The sequence below is a fragment of the Vicia villosa genome, unplaced genomic scaffold (genome assembly GCF_029867415.1).
Source record: "Vicia villosa cultivar HV-30 ecotype Madison, WI unplaced genomic scaffold, Vvil1.0 ctg.003487F_1_1, whole genome shotgun sequence".
NCBI classification, from domain to species: Eukaryota; Viridiplantae; Streptophyta; class Magnoliopsida; order Fabales; family Fabaceae; genus Vicia; species Vicia villosa.
Window position 1 is genome coordinate 127,903 of NW_026706218.1, and position 20,304 is coordinate 148,206.

The 20,304-nt window shown below is 35.9% G+C and overlaps 1 protein-coding gene across 1 annotated transcript; it reads left to right on the top strand.

Moving 5' to 3' along the window:
* Positions 1-8,339: 8,339 nt before the first annotated feature.
* On the top strand, positions 8,340-11,511 carry LOC131641053 (uncharacterized). Its single transcript, XM_058911378.1, has 10 exons — positions 8,340-8,571; positions 8,665-8,758; positions 8,896-9,034; positions 9,118-9,275; positions 9,377-9,497; positions 9,577-9,747; positions 9,825-9,881; positions 9,981-10,132; positions 11,026-11,146; positions 11,359-11,511. The coding sequence occupies exons 1-10, from the start codon at positions 8,340-8,342 to the stop codon at positions 11,509-11,511; spliced, it is 1,398 nt and encodes a 465-aa protein (XP_058767361.1).
* The last annotated feature ends 8,793 nt before the right edge of the window (positions 11,512-20,304 follow it).

Consider the following 20,304-nt stretch of genomic DNA (forward strand, 5'->3'; position numbering starts at 1 on the left):
AGCGCCACAGTATCGCTATTGCGCACGAGGCGCGTGAGCCATTCTTTCCTGACAGATGTGGGACATGATTGATCTGGAACTCAAGGTAGGATGAGATTGGTATTCGTGAGACGCGGATCCGAGTTCTCATAAGGTAGGCAAGAAAGGATCCTACGTCGCACCCGATGATTGAGGATTATGCGAGCAGGCAACCATGAGTTGGATTAGATTCTAATGCTACGCTATGAGGAGACCTTAGGTGGTCGTGATCGTGTTAGAGTTTTAGATTCTACATCGTGGATACTTCAGATTCCGTTGGAGTTAGTGAACCTTTTGTGTAGTTTCCGAGATGGGAATGTGTGTGTGATCATCATATTTCGACCAACGTATTGTGTGGCTATTCTTTAACATTGGTGGTCAGTGTAAGAATAGATGAAGTATGTCTTGGGTTAGCTCGACGTGAGATGCTTTGAGGAGAGTATCTGTAGATCCTCAGAAGTTAAATAAGGTCAGTCTCGGTAAGCAGAGGCATTTTCGTTTTGGAGTGTCGTGGAATTTCAAAGGGGAATATCCAAGGCACAAAGTCTGATTCCTTGCATTGTGATATACACTTAACTGCTAGAAATGATGCATTGGGGAATGCAGCCGAAGAAGTCGGTTTAGTGTCAGTTTCAGAAACGAAAAGGAATTAGATGACAGTGTGGTTGAAGTGCGACATTGAAAGGATTTTTATATTGGTTAAGCCATATGAATTCTGGGAAGTGTTGTCACGCCAACGGTATGAAGTCGTATGGTTGAGAAGATACTATGGACAGGTTGACAGAATTATCATTGCAGCTGTATGATGCGAGAATTAGTAAAGTAAGGTGGATTCATATTTGGCAAGTATTCGGTTTCAGAATTTCTGAAAATGAAATGTATGACAAGGGTTGTATTCTAAGGAGAATTTTCCAAGGATGACAGAGTATTTAGTGACTTGATGTTAATAACTACTCGACCTCGAATAGTAGTGTTGGTAAGTGTGATTAAGACTCTAGCACGTGTCATAATTGGACGAATGCCGAGAAGGAATTGTTGCTACTAAGGGATTGAGCGTGATGGAGTAATGAAGCCAAGTGGTTTATGGACACAGTTTTCTTAAAGGGTTCCGTGAAGTGTGTGACCGGTTGAGATCAGAGTAGCGCATCAGACAAGGAAGAATGAGATATGCCTGTAGTAAGTATGGATGGAGATACCTTCCGAAGATGAACTCGACGAAGTAATGTTTTGTTCATCGTAGACTCTAGGATCCACCATAATCTGGAGAAACCCACCGATGGAACGGTATAAAAGGACACTGTGGTCGAGGTATAATCGGAAGTTTCATGGGCTAGCTTGTGAATATTAGAAGGAGTATTGTGACCATTGGAGATGCTGGAAGTAAGTAGAGGATTTTACTTGACGAAGTTTTATTTGACTACGTCAGGTGAACTTGTGAGCGTATGTGGAGAATTTGAGCGACGTTGCAAGTTAACCATTAGAGCTCACTCTTCATTGGCAAGATCTTATGTGAAGTAGTTATCTATCAAGATGGATAGTTGCAAGAATTGTACACTTTTTTTGATTTTTTTGGCGTCAGTTGTTCCGACCAAGATCATAGGGGGGGTCTAAGTGGGAAAATGGTTATTGTACAGTGAAGGTGAACTTGGAATCAAATCCTCCTACGCATTTGGGAATTGGAAGTCAAGACCCAAGGACTTAGCAAACACCTGTGTGACTCCATATGGATTCGTGTAGTATTGAATCTGGAATATTATTGCAAGATATGAAAGTTGTAGTAGGATTCCTGATATTGGAGGTAAGTCAAGGAACCAACAGAAAAGATATATGAAACCAACGGCGTACATGAGTAAGAGGTTACGGGATAGACGCACATTGGAGTTGATGAGTGACCCATCCGAGTGAGCGGTTTTGATGTATAAAGCTATTAAGACTCAATGCGAAGAAGTAAGGGTTGCTAACCTTGGAAGGATATGTCCCTAAGCGTATAAAAGGGCGTATCAGACGAGGCATGTTTATGTGACGACTAAGGGGACCAGTTGAGAGGGGCTAGGACACAAGTGTATCGAAGGGTTGTGTTTTCTTGGATAGGATATCTTTCTACGGAGTAGTATGGTTATCCAGATGAGGAACAAATGAGCCATTCTCACTCATGTAAGAAGAAGATGTGAAGAGCTTGTTTCCTGGTGATTGGATGGAATTCGAGGGCGAATTCTATTTAAGAGGGGGAGAATGTAACATCTCTAATTCTCTAAACATGAAAACAAGTGAAGTGAGACCTAATTCTATCTTAAGAATTCTTAAGAGAGGGAGATTAAGTGGATTGTTGGAATCCAAATATATTGGTTAGAATTAAACCAAATAGCAAATTGGTGATTATTGCATAGTTGGAGGATACAATGGTCAATTCACCCATTAAATGAGAAATAAGGATTTGTTTGGTTACACATTCTTTTCCTTTTGATAACAAAACCAGAATTTGGAGGAGAAATATAGAGAAATGTGAAAGGAAAGAAAGAAGGAAGGAGCTCAAGAATCTTTCATTAAGAATTTTGCATGTGTGAGGCTTTAGCAAGGTTTGGAGGAAGAACTATGATCAAGAACATCATCATCATCCCTTTCACCATTCAAGTCAGAACTTATCTTCATCATAATCTTCATCAAATTCAGAATCATCTCTTCATCTCATAAATCTTGATCAAGGTGAGTTCCATTAGATTAGAAACCTTGGGTAGAATTTGGGGAAGAATTTGCATGTCAAGGGTTTTAGTGTGAGCTAACTTGATGCATGTTTGATTTAATGATGAGATTGTGTTTTATGTATGTAATATGTACATTAGATCACTATTGCATGTTGTAAATTCGTTTGGGATTAAATTATGATGCTGGGAATCAGTTAGAGGGGTTTGGGTCTGATCTAGAACTCTTAAAATGCAGAATTTTTGGGTCTGTCAGCGATGTAACCGGTTACATGGTTGATGTAACCGGTTACATGTGTGAAAAAGGGTGAAAAACGCAGTTTTTGGGTCATGTAACCGGTTACATGATTCATGTAACCCGTTACATCACTGTTTGGGCAGCTTTTTCGAAACTTCATAAATTCATAACTTTTGCATCGTATATCCGATTGACGCAAATTTTATATCGTTGGAAAGCTAACGGAAAGGGCTATGAGATGCCTAAGCTTCCATAACTCTATCATACTTCTAAATATTACCAAAATCCAGTTGTATATTTTTGTATCTTGTTTAATAAAGTAAAACTTGGTGAAATATTAGTATGTTACATGTATGATTGACTCTTGGGTTTATATAAACTAACCTAAGTACAATACATGATTAATTAAAGATAATTAACACATGTAATGACGGATTGAGTTGTATGGACCAAGAGATGAAAGGTTCTACAATTAACATAAGTGTTAAAAGGATGTTTACTCAATAAACATAATTGTGAGGTAATTCTTAGAATGCATATTGTGAAGGATTAACGAAGGTCAACTAACAAGGTTGTGCCGTGGACAAGGGTTACATAATGGGCATGAGGGTAGTAACCGGTGCGATGCTTGTTACTTATATGTGGTTGTCCTTTTGATGCGATGTCCAAGGATGCTCCCAGGCCATATATGAAGGTCCTTCTCGAGTGTGACGCTCGGGATTGATTGGTGCTCTATAGTTCAGGAGTATTCTCCGGGGATGAACTCCCGGGGATGCGAACCAATACCTTCCCCTTATCGTTCTCATTATTGAGGATTCGAATCGTGTGATGCGATTCGGAGTTGATTCCATGGATTTGATGAGTTGAATTGTGCGATGCAATTCGATGAGAATCCATGTTTCCCTGTGGTCCATATTTTTGATGATTCGAATCGTGTGATGCAATTCGGAGTTGATCATGGATTTGATGAGTTGAATTGTGCGATGCAATTCGATGATAATCCATGTTTCCCTGTGATGCGGTTCGGAGTTGGAATTCCATGGTTTTGAGGAGTTGAATCGTGCGACGCGATTCAATGTCAATTCCAAGATTCCCTATAGTCTATATGACTTAATTACCATGTAGATTTAAAAGGTATGCTTCTAGGTCTTGTTTTGAGAGCAGATGGGCAAGTAAATCCAGAAGACCTGTCCTGGAAGAACATATACCTAATATATGAACATGCGATATATTTTAAGAGTATCCAACCGGGTGGTCAGTAGACACTAAATCGTGGAGCTACGAGTTGATAGGCTTTCTTGTACTGGATAATGAGGAAACCTTAGGATCTGAGATGGATCTGTAGATGATACATGTACCCTGTAGTGCCGAGAGGACCCATAAGATAGGGGAACTCACTGAGATTTAGTAATCTCACCCCATTCATCTTATTATTTTTCAGGTACCATGCAATATCGGTTTTTGCTAGTTGCTTGGATCAAGAGGCTTGATCGGATGTCGTGAAGACCGTGCCTAATCTTTTCTTCCGCTGTATATTATTATTACTGTGTAGACATATTCATTGTATCCATCCTTGAGATGATTTATAAATGTATACAATTTATGTCATTATTCCTGGCTTTTGTTTGTACTCAGTACCAGTTATTAATATTTTACTGATATGATTCTAGACGCATATTGGTAGGGTATTACAGTTCGTTCATTGGTGTACATGATTGATGGTGATTTTATTTTATAAAGCAAAAAAATATAAATAAAAGAGAAAAAAGAAAGTGTTTTGAAAGAAATTTTCCATTTTCTTAAAACAGTAAACAAATGAAAAGATGATTTGAGATTAAAAAAAAGCTTTTTATTAATGATGATTAAAACATCTAAAAACAATGAGATCCTTATAAATGATCCTTAAGCCTTGGGCAGAGCAACAAGATTTGGAAGAAAAAAACAATAAATTACTTTGATATTAGAAAGATCTCAGGAATTTCAATTGCCTTTCAATTATCAAGAGTTGCATTTAGGGCAAAATGGTACATCAAGCTGTCATACCCCAAAATTTGCCCTCCTATATTCAATCAAAGGTTCTTCATTACATCTCCGATAACCCAAGGCTCTAAGGTTGCCTCAAGTCATTTTCTCATATCCAAGACTAGGGTTTTTCACTTTATCAAAGGAATTTGAATTTCTAAGGTCTCAAATGGATCTCAGGGTATCTCATATGCCTAAAAGTATCTCTATGTCGATTCTCAAGCTTCTATTTCAAGGATTGCCCATTCAAGTGCTCAGATGATCAATGATCGACTATGTTGACCTGAAAGTCAACTATAGTCAAAATACAGTCAAACTTCAAGATTTTTGGTCAACATCAAGTATGTTAGGCTATATCCATCATTTGATCAAAGGATGATCATGATCCATCAATAGAAACTCAGAAATGAATGAATGCAAAAGGTTCAAATTAGGGTTTCTTTAGGAGAAAGTCAACGCAACTTTGACTGACCATAACTTTCACATGGAGTATCAAAAATTTCCCAACCAAAGCCTATCTTGAAGGAAATTTGATTCTCTACGACTTTGTCTCTCACAAGTCAAGGCTAGAAATGCTTCATTCAAGAGATATGGCGCAATGCATTATAGGTCCTCCTAAAAGTCAATGAAGTATACCTTTTGGGTCAAAGCTCATAACTTGAGCATGAAAACTTCAATTGAGATGAAACCAAAGACATCATTTAGAGGACTCTCTAAGATTCCTAAAATGATCAAGAATGCCTCCATAGGGTTAGAATTGAGAAAGATACGCATGATGAAAGTTGAGCAATTTTCAAGAGAAGCATGAAACCCTAATTGACCAAAACATGGTTTTTGGACTAATGGGCTTAGAATTCTGATTTCAAATATGACCATGGCCCATAAAAGGACTCTTGAACCTTTTATTTTATTTTTATTACATTTATTTTTGTTTAATTGAATTTTTATTCATTTTAACATTTATAAATTATATAAATATGAAATAAATGGTTTTAAATCAAGGATTGATTTTCCAATTAAGTTTCAATTATCCAAATATTAAATATATGTTGAAATTTGCGTGGAAAATAGGATTAATGAGAAAAATTTAGGTTTAAGTCTTTTTTAGAAAGAAAAGATGAAAAAAAAATTTCAATAAAAGATCTTTCCATAAAGTTTGTCTAGGTCTAATTTCTGAGCCCTAATGCTATCATATATATTCTAAACACACTCATGTTGTAGGGGGGACGAAAAAAAGAGAGAGGACTAGGGTTTGCATGCTACAAAAGCTCAAGAAACTAGGGCAAGCAAGGATTCTGATAACAGCCACGCTCGTTCCGTTCCAGTAGCAGCATCTCCCTCCTGAGTCTTCCATGAACTCATACCAGTCGGTCTTGAAGTCGTAAAGTGCCCAGAATCGTGCGTCCAAGCTTGCACCAATCGGTGAGTCTTTTACAACTTTGAAATTCATGATTCAATCGTATTCCATGCCATACTAATCATTAATCGAGTTACTATGAACCTTAAGATCGTTTCTGGACTATGGAACCGTTGTTTTCACGCATGAATAATGTTCCGCCATTAGTGCACCGAGTTGGTGTTTTTGCTCGTATCTCATTTTGCAGGAGGTTTCAGCCGAAAACAACACCGCCATCGTGTCCGCAGCCCATGATTTAGGGGGACTGGGTTATTTTCTTGGCTTGGTTGCGTCGGCTTTTGCAGGTTCTCGAAGTGTCCCCCGCCGGAGAAGATAACCGGCTCCGTTCCGGTGGCCTGCACTTGTGTGGCTGGTGGTACACACGCGGAAGACCTTGATTGGCTCATGGGAAAACTAAAGGGGTGGTCTGCGCGTGCAGGTCCTTTGTTGGCTGGTCAAAGTCTCCATCTTCTCTCTCTCACCATCATTGGCCAGTCAGCATACTGGTGGGCCCGCGCGTGGGAAAATTCTGGTTTAATGGTATTATCCAATTCATTTTTTATATATATTTTTATGCGCAGTACTTTGACAACATAAGCTGAGTGGTGCAGTTGGTAAAGCATAGGTACGCTTGGTCCCAAGGATCCTGGGTTCGAGTCCAAGAATCTTGCATTATTTTTGTGTATTATCTTGTTGCTAGATCCGGTGTTGCCTCTCCACGCATGGCCACCATACACCCTCTCCATTCAACCATCAGATTGTCACCACCACCAGATCCAACGTACCAGAATTACAAGTCCACCAAGGAGCTTCAGGGGCGCGTCGCATATAATCAAAACCAGGTTTCTTTGTTTTATTATTTGTTTTATTATTTTATTATTTAGATTAAACGATAGTTATTCATATTTAATTTAATTAACTTACAAAATTAGGATTATGATAATTAGTTTCCCGATTATATTCTCGATCATCCGATTAATTCGATTAATTAATTAATTTTAATTATAAAAACTATAAAAAAAACCTATAAGAATACATTAAGGTATTAGGGTTAGACCGATCCCATTGGCCAGTGGCCAGGGTATTAGGATTAGGTTTTTTTCGAACCGACCTAGGTATTTAGACAAACAATTTAGAATTTTATTCGCTTCGATTAAATCAATTGATCGCGGTGAATAATAATCAATTAATTGTTTAATTAATTAAAATAATATTTATTTTGCTAAATGGTTTTAACCAAATCTATTGGTTACGATGATTAGCATACCTTTTAAAACTTGTTATTATTTGTAATCGAATCTATCGATTATGAGGGATAACGATAAAATCAATAATTAATTATTAAAACATATCAATTTGCTAACGGTGATAATCGAATCAATCGATTAGAATAATTAGCAATGCTTTTATTAATCTGTTAATTATGGTGATCAAACCTATTGATCATCGCGATTAATAGTACAAATTAAAATCAGGGTTGTACGCCCAAAACATCTAAAATACACTAAACCACGACACTACGGATTTTCATCCTTGTCAATCAAGCAACTCAAAATGCCTTTCAAATCAAAACTACGATAGATCATTCAAAAAGCCTTCAAGCAATCAATTCAAACTCAAAGGCGTACAACCCTGTCCCCGAACTACGTAGACTCTGATCCTCCATAAGGAGGTACGTAGGCACTTGGCAACAAGGCGAGTCCCCCTCTTCCAAACTCTAATCATGTTCAATAATTAAACTTTTAACCCTACTAATTGTCCATTACCCTTTTTATGCTTTTCTGCCATAACCCTTATCTTTGCAATGTTAACCTTTAGGAAAGGGTTTTGGGTGCTTAACACCTTCCCTTAACCCGAATATAGTATCTTACCCCGATCTCTATACTGCGTAGGGTTTCCTATTCGCCCTTCAGAATAGGTGGCGACTCTCTAAGCTATAAATTTTTAGGCAGGTTGCTACGCAAGCATGGCTTCTCTTCCTTTGATTGGAGGAATCCCTGATATCACTCAAACCCAAGTTAACAGTGACAACAACAAGAACAGAATAGTTTTTTCAATTGTAGATGCCAGCAAAACAGTTGTACAATGTACTCTTTGGGGGCAACTTGCGGTTCAGCTATATGAGTATTATAAGAATAATAAGCAAGCCTCTGATATTGTCATTGTGCTAATCAATGCAAGGGTTAAAGAGGCTCAAGGTAATCATGCATAATACAATAGTTTAAATGTAAATGATTATTTTCTTTTATATCCAACAGTTGTAACTGTTTCTTCAATTTCTTGTGATTCAGGAGGATTCCCAGTTAGTGTTTCCAACACATGGAATGGAAGCAAACTGTTGATCAATGACCTTGCCATTGAGGAAGTCAAGAGTCTAAAAGAAAGGTAGTAGGGCATGTGTTTGTTTCTTTATTATATTTTTTGGAATGCTTATTGATCTTCTTCTTAACTGTCTTGCATAATCATTTATTTAACTTGATGTTGATTTGAATTGAATTAAATATTGTGTTTACATTTTTCAGACTTGGTGTTGATTTGCCTTTGTTATCATCTTCAAGTGTACAAGTTGAGGCAACGCAAAACTCATTTTATTCTGACTATGACAAATTTGTTTGGAAGGCTGAAATAATGAGTCTCTCTGAAATAGCAAATCTGCAACATGTAAGAAAGATTGACTATTTCCTTATATTGAGATCGTTCTTAAAGCCTCACATAACTGTAATTTATATTGGCCAACTTTGTAGGAAACAACCTGTGTTACCGTTGCTACACTCGATAAGTTTGATGCTGGGCAGATGGGGTGGTACTATGATGGATGTGTGGAATGCACAAGGAGTGTGACTGTCAAGGATGGAAAGCTGAAGTGTTTTAAGGAGCATATTAGCCCAGAACCTGTGCCACGGTATACTCTATATTCATCTTCCATTTCCAACTAGTAATGTTTATATTCTCTTACAAACATGGAAGATTGATGTGGTCTCCTATGTTTCATGAATCATTTAGTTATAAGCTTGATATAACAGCTATTGACGGCAGTTCGAAGGCAAAGTTCGTCTTTTGGGACACAGACTGCGTGAAGTTAATTAGGAAGTCTGCTCTTCAAATGAAGATGGATTTAACACAGGTATTAAATGTTGCATACAACGATATTTAAATCAATTGTTTTTGGTTTTTAAGGTGTCTAATAACTTTTATTCTTATAGTCTGCTGATTACGATCCACTTGAGTTCCCTTACGAACCTGACTCCATATTGAAAAAAGAATTGGCAATTAGAGCTGTTTATCAGCCTAAAAATGGGCGACTTTCTGTCATTGGCTTCAAGACTGATGAAGATGTGCGTAATAAAATTAAGGAGATTTTCAAATTTGAAGAGGTAATTTTTTGTAATCTTTGTTAGATGAGTGCTTAGTTTTCTTAGGTCGTACACTAACTATTTGTTATTTTCACCAGACCTCAAAACTTCGAGCACCAGAACCTCTGTCCCAGGATGACATGAATAGCATTTCTGTATGTATTTTTTACATCTGATATTCTTTGTTTGTTGAGCAAATTTAACATTGTGTCATTATTGTAAATCTTATTGTTGCCATTCTTTATTCTTGATAGGAACCTGTATCTGCATCTGCAGAAAATGACATGACCATTGAAAATTCAGGACTCACTCCATGTAAGAGACTTATCAATGATGCAGTGGAAGATAATGATAGTGTACAACAATCATCCACCAAGATGGCCAAAGATATTAAACAGGAGAAATAGTTAGCTTCAAAAATTCTAAGTTTTAAATTTGCATTGCCTTATGATCAAGACAATTATTTTATTTTAGTTGTTGGTTTTGTTGTTGTGGTACTGAGTTTATTTCTTTTGTTGGAAATGAAGTTTTATAAAGACGGAGTTTTTCGCATTTTGAATTGCTCCATTTACTTATGATATAGACAGGGGCTTCCCTTATCCATGAGTTTATCATGATGTGCATTGTTTCAAATATACTCCTGTTTGGAATGTTTCTGATGATTTTGAATTTGAATTGCTAAAATGATATACCCTTGCTGTCATATATTATTGAAGATTCCAATTGATCGAATTCTGAAAAACATAAAGTTTTATCTTATCACTGTCATGTTGTATTGATGTGCATTTGTATATGTTTTTTAACTGATAGTTGATGGCATGGTTTATATTCCAGGTAAAGAACATCATGTACTCTAACTAAAAAAATGCCATAGAAACAAGCCTAACTATCCCCATATTAAAAAACATAAACTTTGTCATTTAGAAAATTCTGACGTTGTTAAATTGAAAATGCCCATATGATGTGTAACATTGTAAATCAATGTTATTAATAGATATGTGAATAACATTTATGAAAATATCTGTAGAGGTTTAGGTAAAACCTTACAACGAGATTGTAATAGTTTTTGGAAAACTATAAGTGTCATCATTAGATAGATATTTGTTGTCCCTTGTGATTGTGTGTTACATATTAGGATTCTAAATCAAAAATTGTGAGTTAATTCTTCACAAGCCAATGTAACTTAATAGTTTCACATGATGCACTTTGAAAGAATGATTTTCGTGCATTATACTTTATCTTATTAACCGCTTGATAGAAAATTTAATTCTAAATTGCATTATCACATTATTGATGCAGTTTTAAAGGTGATTTTCCAAAGTTTTCAGTTTCAGGTGTTCAAGTTACTGCATCACAAAATTCATACTACTCACACTATGATAAATTTGGATTGAAAGCTGATATATTTGGAGCAAAAGAGGTAAATGTCGTTTTTTTTATTTTATATCTGGACATTAGTTTAAAGTGTTAAATACTAAAACATTGTTATTTCGAATGCAACCATCATTGCCGGACGACGTCCCAAGTGTTTCGGTAGGTTTTGCATAGTGCACACTCTGATTATAGCTAATTGTTATCGTTCGAAAATGATGATCTTGATTTGAATGTTTTTTTCCATGCGTATAACTTCAGGAACCTCTGTCTGTCTCAGCCGATTGTGAACCTTTTGTCTCAAATACTAATCTGACACCTTCTAAGGGAATTTTAAGTGATGTTGTCGAGGATATTGAAGTTGTCCAGCTTTCGTCGACAAAGTTAATCAAAGATATCAAGAAGGAGGAATAGTTTTTGTGAAGCATAAGCAATGAGGTATTTATATGTAACAGTAGCAGAGTACAAATAGTACTCAGAATCTTACAAAGTTAATGCATTGCAAACTATCCAACAAACCTGCATAATTGAACTTAAATACAGTCTATAGGATTGTGATTCCATTCGTAAAAGTTACAGTACACTCTGCATTTCGTGCCCAGCGCTAGGTGTTAGGAGTGAATTAATGGTAATTTCATGTGTTAAATTAACTACCTTTTGAGCTAAAAGTGAATAGATCTTGTGAATTTTAAGGATTTTATAGTTAGAATTGAACTTTCGAGGTTCGATGCTAATCTTAGAACAACTTGCATCACTTTGGGTGTTATTTGCGCATATATTTAAGCAAAGAGGCAAAGATTAAGAAACACGCGGGCATGGAGCTCTAGAGAGGAAGAATCACAAAGAAGAAAGAATAAGTAAAGGGCGAGCCGCGCCAATAAATGGGCGAGACGCGCCAAACTCTCTGCCTTGAGTTCGCGCCGCGCCATTACGTGCCGAGGCGCGGTGGCTGCAGTACAAAGTTAAATTATTATAAATAAAAGCCATAGGCCTCATAAGAAGGAATCCTTGGTGAACGAAATTAAGAGAGCAATCCTAATCCAGAACAGCAAACAACATCCGACGGAGAATTCAACATCAATTGAAGACATTCCCTTGATGAAGATGAATCTATCCATGAAAACTTGTTTGTTCTTCATGTTTATGGAGAGCTAAACCATTCTTGTTGAGTTTAAGGTAGTAGTTAACTTATGAATATACAATACCGTTGATTGATTCTTATGAATAATTGTTTGAATTTATTATCAATAAGAAACCTTGTTTTTATCTTAAATCATTGTGGAGTCTTTGATCGAAAGAAAGGATTCTAACTTTTGCCCTAGGTTACTATATTGATTCAATCCCAATTTGCAGAGATGGAATTGTGATTGGGTTTTCAAAATTATCGTTCTTAATTACTATTATCGATATTGATATTTGGAGAGATCGAATCTCATACCGGTAAAAGTTTATCTAATTTGATTTGCAGACATGGAATCATATTTGAGGATAAGTGAAGATAATGGTTCAAATGATTGTTCGAATAAGGATTAATTAATAAGTTGTATAGGAATAGGTTGATGAACCCTAAAACTCAACATCTTCATTCACCATTGTTAATCATCTTTAAGCTTTTTACCAGTCAATTATTATTTTGTTAAATGAAATTTGAAAGCAAACAAACAAACCCAACTAATTTTCTCGCTCAAAATAAACAACTATAGAACGGCAGTAATATTAAACCAATCTCTGTGGATACGATATATATCGAAAATATTTACCCAAAAATACTTTCAACACTAGCCACCACCAAGAATGCGTCTTTACACTTTGGACAATTTCATCAATACAACCCACCGCATCATTGAAGACAATGTCGTTTCATTGTTTCCAAATGCTCCACATGTAGCCATCCAAAATACAGCAGCCCTCCTTATGGAGCAGTGACTTTTCAGCGCCCCCATCAATAAGATTTTGTGCAGCACTCTGTACCTGCACCAACAACCAAATAATTCCAAGCCATGATCTTCTCCCATACGCCTCCCACAGGATTGGGCAGTTTAGTTGAAGGCTTATTTTTTAAATTGTGTTGTACCCATCTTTGTAGGATATTTTCTTTTGGTTGAAGATTTTATTTTGCTTTATTTTCTGTGATTCTTATATTATGGGACAAATTAAGTGTTTAATTTTAAACCATTGTATGACTGAAATTATTGTCCATTTATAAATTGGTATAATGTTGGCATATTGTATACATATATAGTAGTTTCATTATGCTTATTGTGTGAAGACTCATTCTATAAGAAACTTTTCAAGATGGATAGAAAAAGATACAAGTATTTTGAAGCACATGAACTATTTTCATAAATATACCATAACTTGAATGCTCTATAGGCTGTTTTAGTTATTTCTTTTTCCTCATGCAATGTGTTTGTGCAGGCCACCAAGCATGGTATCACTGCATATACAGCCTTTCAATGTCATGCATCTAACTAATTAAATCCTTACAAATAGCGTAAAGTTCTTTTGAGAAAATAATCACCTTGATGGATACATATAAAAGAGCAGAGTTATCAAGTTTGTCCCTATTGCATACAAATTGTATGATTTATGAGGAAATACAATGACTTTGAGAAAATCAAGTAGTGCCCAATTGTGATAATCACAATATTGAAATAATATGAGGAAATATAATGACAAAGAGATGATCAAGCAGAGCATAATTATTCTGATACATACAACAATATAAAAAACTAAATTTGATACAAACAATTTAATGTTATACTTTCTAATCTCACAATTAAAAGCAAAACCAATTCAAGTATGTTGTTTTGTCATGCATTATATCAATTAAACTACATATGTATGCTATCATTGGATTGAAAGATCCCCATGTAAAGCAACCATACATTACCGTTGCAGAGACTACAGAAAATAACACAATTTAATATTGACACTATGTCAATTAGAATAATCTTTGATCTGTGAAATCACACAGATCCATATATAGAACCCATCAATATATTGTAGCAATAAATCCAGGAATCATTACATTGTAATACCAATCCTATATTATAATTAAAACAAACTTCAAATAAAATACAAAACTAATGAGAATGCAAAAATCAACATCTGCTGAAAACAGATGGATGCTAAGCTTCAGTCCTTCAAATATTCTCAAAAGCTGGAGTAACAAAACACTGACACTATATTGATTCCTGATAAAAAAATTCCTGCATTGGACAACCATAAGAAGGTTAAAAAAAAATGGCAGTCGGATACCATATCACCACATTAAATTTTGAATGTCAAGATTATACCATAATCACAATGAAACACATATCACATACCAATTTTACATGTTGGCAACCAATTCTGACCAAACCTTCCATTCACTGTCATACAACATACAAAGTAAATTAAAACATGAATATAGAAGAACACAATCTAAGAAAAGATGTAAATAGTAGTATATCTAATTAAAATAATGGCATACCTTTCATCTTCTAAATCAATATACACGATAGACAGTCCTTCGCACACATTGACGACTCTGTGATTCACATCAAGCCCCGCGCTGATCATAACATCTGCCACATATTGGACATTTTCAACTACAGGAAACCCTAAACCAAGCTTCCTTGCCTCATGCTTTCCCCTCCACTTGATTTCAGTCATCTTTCGTTGCCACACACCTGCGATATTCCTCAGCTTCATCTCCCTTTCCCATATGCATGCATCGCTGTCTAATACCCTTAAACCCAAAAACACACACAACTTGGCCACCTGATCTTTCTTCCATCTCAAGGACCTACGGAGATCCTGAGACAATCTTCTGATCTTCCTTTTGACCGCAAATCTCTCCCAGCGATCATCAACCACAATGTATTTTAAACTCCTACATAGATAGAAATAGGTATAAATCAAGTTAAAACTATTGAAGAACAAACAGAAAGAAAAAGATTGGTGATGGAAGACAAAGTTTTCACCTGCATGCTTTGGCTATTTGGGATAAGCGTGACATTTTTAGATGGCCAAGGATGTATAGTTTCGCTACCTTCTATCGCAAAGCACAATGGAGTATATATTTGTAGGCTACAATACTTATACCATTGATACAACTTCCGCAAACGTGATGTATTTGTTCCTTGGAACCCGTTCAGCTTCGTCTTCATAATTGCATTGGTTATTAATTGACACCACTTTTCCAAATAAGAGTGACATATTAGGTAAACGTGCAACTGTTGAGATCCCCTAAATATATTCAACCATGTTTAAAAAATATTCAAACAGTATTTAAATACCACTTCAAACTCACTTTGTATTAATAGATTAATATAATCTCCCACCATTTTTGTTAATGTTTAATTGACATACTTATCACCAATCTTTTTCTTTCTGTTTGTTCTTAAGTATTGAAGTGAGTTTTGGGGCATTGTGTAGAACACTTAAAGACGTCATGACCAAGAAGGGTCTTGGGAATAAAATCTCCGGCGGCAAAGTTTTTGTTTTTGGAGGAGACTTCAGACAGATTCTTCCAGTTGTTCCAAGGGCAGTGCGTTCTGATATTGTTCATGCATCCATATGCTCCTCTTATATCTGGGACTATTGCCAGGTTCTAACACTGACAAAAAACATGAGACTTCAGCAGCGAAGCGATAGTACAAGTTCTAAGGAATTAGTGGAGTTCTCAAAATGGATTTTAAATGTCGGTGATGGTAAGATATCTGAACCAAATGATGGATCGATGGACATAGAGATTCCTCAAGATTTATTGATTACCAAATATGAAGATCCTATCAAAGCTATTGCTGAAAATACACATCCCAATCCGGTTAATGTATTCCAAGATGTTGCATATCTACAAGGAAAAGCAATTCTTGCCTCAACCATTGAAGTTGTGGATAAGATCAATCATTATGCATTGACAATTAATGTCACCTTCAGAATCACCGTGGCCATTTAAGTTGATTAGGAGACAATTTTCAATTATTGTCTCTTACGCAATGACAATTAATAAGTCTCAAGGCTAGTCTCTTGATAGTGTTGGTTTGTACTTGCCTTCTCCCGTGTTTAGTCATGGACAACTTTATGTTGCAGTCTCAAGAGTTACTACAAAAAGTGGTCTTAAAATCTTAATACACGACAAAGAGAATGTTCCGTTATCCACTACCACAAATGTTGTATACAAGGAGGTTTTCCAATCACTTTGTTAGATGGTAAGCTTATTCTTCTTTTCCATCTTTGTAACTGTATATGAAACACACAATATTTATATGCCTTAAATTTTATTCTTAATCATATATTGTTTTATACATTTTATAATGTAGGTATACGATACATGTTGTTGGCTGGTTGCAATCATACAAGAAGATAGCATCTGATATTTATACCAGCAAATATGTTTATTGTTTTTATTTGAAGACATAAAAAATTGAATGTATTAATAGTTTTTTCATCGTTTTGCCGTCGTGTGTCATGTGTTTAACATTTATTAATATTTACTAAAACTTCGAAAACACTTTGGCTAAATATATGTGGTTGATTTATATAAGGGAACATTACAAGTGATAGACTGATTCATGTAATATCATCCCGACCAGACCCGTGCGATAGCCCGGGTTTCCTACTAGTTTGGAAGAAAAAAATAATAAATTACTTTGATATTAGAAAGATCTCAGGAATTTCAATTGCCTTTCAATTATCAAGAGTTGCATTTAGGGCAAAATGGTACATCAAGCATGGCTTTTCTTCCTTTATTGTAGCATCTTCAGCATCAACTATCTGATTATCATGTATGCATCTCGGGCTATGAAAAAATTCTTAGATGCTTCAGATGCACGTCTTCTCAGGAATACGGGCTCCTTTCTCTATGGATTGTACATGCCTCAACCCGTAGCGATCTCTTTTATCTAGTAGGTTTATCATTCATCTCCAATCTATGGGATTATCTTTCTCTACCATATCAGCTTGGCGTTCTTCAAGGAAATGATTGTAAACTCTGGCTTTTTGGTGTTGTATTTTTGGAACCGAACAACAATGTTTGCCACCTCTAGAGATAGGAAAGAAGTTTCCAAAGTTTCTCCATGTGCCTCAATGTATCTAAATGATGATAAGTGTCTAACTATCAAATCTTTCTCACCAAGATAATTATCAATTGGTTATCAATTATGAACTTCAATTATGGTGAAATGTTGAGGTGACGACATCGTCATTATGGATCTAAGGTATCCCCAACAGATAACTATAGGCATGATTGATGTCCATTACTTGAAAGGTGATCTCAAAAGTATGCGGGCCAATTAGGATAGGAAGATTGACTTCCCCAATCATCGCTCTCCTGGACCCATGAATGCCTTTACCACTAGCGTGCATGGTTTCATACAGACTCCTTCAACAGTCAATTTTATGAGGGTAGTCTTAGGCATAAAGTTAATAGACGAGCCAGTGTCTACCAGAACTCGAGAGAGAATTTTATCAAGGAACTTCATAGATATTGTGAAAATCCTTGTTATGGGCTTGTGCCTCCACCAAAAAATCTTCATTATTGAACCCGAAACAACTACTGGCAGTGGCATTAGTAACCACTCTATCAAATTGATCCACGATTATATCTTTTCTGAAATGAGTTGTATTTAGGATCATCATTAGTGCCTCTCTATGTTCTTTAGAGCTCAATAGTAAGGATAAAATGGATATTTTTGATGGGGTTTGATTAAGTTGATCCACCACCTTATTGTCACTTTTCTTGATAATTATCAGAAATTATTCCGCCTCATCCCGAGGTAAACTCCTTTTAGATGAACCTTTCCCCTGGTCTCGGCTTGCTACTTCCTTCTCTTTTTGAAGGTCTCGTTGGCACGTCATCATTCTTTTTCTCCAGCTGCTAAGGAATGAATACTCGTCAACTATGAGTTATTCCACTAGCTCTAGTGATGTGGGTATTATCATCCTTTTTATCTTCAACGGGCTCATCCTTTTCCTTACTTCCCTTCCTTCAACAAGGGTAGTCACGCCGTATGTCCACGACATAACTTTCGTACTTTCATAAGGGAAAGGTGTTGGTACATAGATAACAAATAGTGATCACCATTGATTGGGCATTCTCCTTCTAGTAGACAATCTCAAAAGGCTTTGGCAACTCAAAATGTAACTCCAAGGTTGAAATGTCTTTGTCACCTTTAGCACGTTTGATTTACAAAATACCATGATTCATCGATTGTTAAATATTCTTATTTACAATTTCATATTCCTCCTGATGGGTGGTACACATAATGCATACATCATGCTTCTCTTTGATCAAGCATGATTCCACCAACCTTTTATGGAACACTGATATAGGAGTTTTCACTTATTTTACATTTCATCTTGAGATATGGCTTAAGCTTTCATCAACAACGTTGATGGTCGGGCCACTATATCCTGGAAAAGGATTACTTTTGACATTCGGACCATCCTCTTTGAAAGTCATAATATTTTTTATTGATAAACTCTTGTACCTTAGCTTTTAGTGCCATGCAAGTACCCAAGCAATGTCCCACTATCCCTTCATGGTACTCGCATTTGTCATTTGGGTTGTACCATGAAATATATGGTGATGGAAAATGTGGAAGAGATCAGGGAGTTACCAATGAATTATGGATCAGTTGTGGGTAGAGTTCATTGTACGGTACAGGGATCAGGTCTAAGAGAGACATATTCCTCTTGTTCTAATTCGGACTCTAGTTTTGATATTGAGGATTGGTAGATGCTGATTGTGGTTGGTGAACACGTGTTGCCGTTGTTACATATGCATAGTATGTTTTTCCACTTCCAACCATGATAGTGTTGGTTTCTTTGTCATTCTTTTTTCAGAAGTTCCTAGAGAACTTCTTCACACCACTTGATTTCCCAATAGCACCATGAATTTTTCCGCTCTTCATCCTGTGCTCAAATCTTTCTTCTATGGTTACTACCTCTAAGAACCCAGACAATATGCTCCCAATAATTTTTTCATAGAAAGAAGATTGCAAGGTATCCATAAACATTTCAACCAACTCTCGTTCAGCCAGGGGTGTCTCAACTTGAGAAGCTAGTTCTCTCCAGCATTGAGCGTATTCCTTAAAAGATTTTTTATCCTACTTGTTTATATTTTGCAATTGTCTTTTATCTGGATCCATGTCTATGTGGTATTTATAGTGTTTCAAGAAGGACTTTGTCAGGTATTTCCTTGACTAGATTTGTCTCTTCTCGAGATTCATGTACCATTTAAGCGATGCCCCACTCAGACTATCTTGGAAACAATGAATCATCAACTTATCGTTGCAAGAGTGCGACACCATTTTTCTACAATACATCCACTACAAGAAAAAGGCTGTATAGCCACGTAATATAGTGACGTGAAAATCACGTGAGTAATAAAAGCTATTTGCGACGTGAATATCACGTCACTACTAATTGTAATATTAAAATATCAAGCATAACGTAAATATTGGGTCTGTCAGAAATTGTTTTTTTAAAAAGATAGATGTGACGTGAAAATCACGTCGCAACAATAAAATTTTAAAAAAAATTAAATAGGTCTGACTTGTACAGTCTTTATTGCAGTGAGAGAATTTAATTATTACCGTTGGGCAGTAGTGACGTGTATTTCACGTCGCTAAAAGGCACGTATTATCACGCAACTCAACCACAGTTGGCATGTGCAGTGAGAGAATCTGATATTATACCATTAGGTAGGTTGCGACGTGAATTTCACGTGGCAATATTGCGAAGTGAAATTCACGTCGCTAAAGGTGTTATACGTACACGCTTTACCCTTCTCTCCCCCAGACCCTTACCTTAACCAATTTTGCAGAAAACCCATTTTTTGCTTTCTCTTCCAAACACATTGCTCTTTTGTTCAAAGCCATTTTCAAACTTGCTCATTTTCATACCCATTTTCAAACTTGCTCTTTTGAATCATAAGGTAAATTGCATCTGTATTTATTTAGAACTCTGATTTATAGTCATCTGTATTTATATAATGTTAATTTATGTATTTTTTTTTTTTGGATTTTGAAGGGAGAAGAAGGGGAAGAAGAAGAGGAAGGAGTAGATTAGAGAAAACGTATGTTTTTTTTGAAATTTTTTTATTTGATTTTTGTTTAAATTTTTATAATTTAGGTTTGTTAGGTTTATTAGATTTTTATATGATATATTTAATATGAAAATTTTATTTTTATTTCTTATTTTGTTCATAAGCCAAAC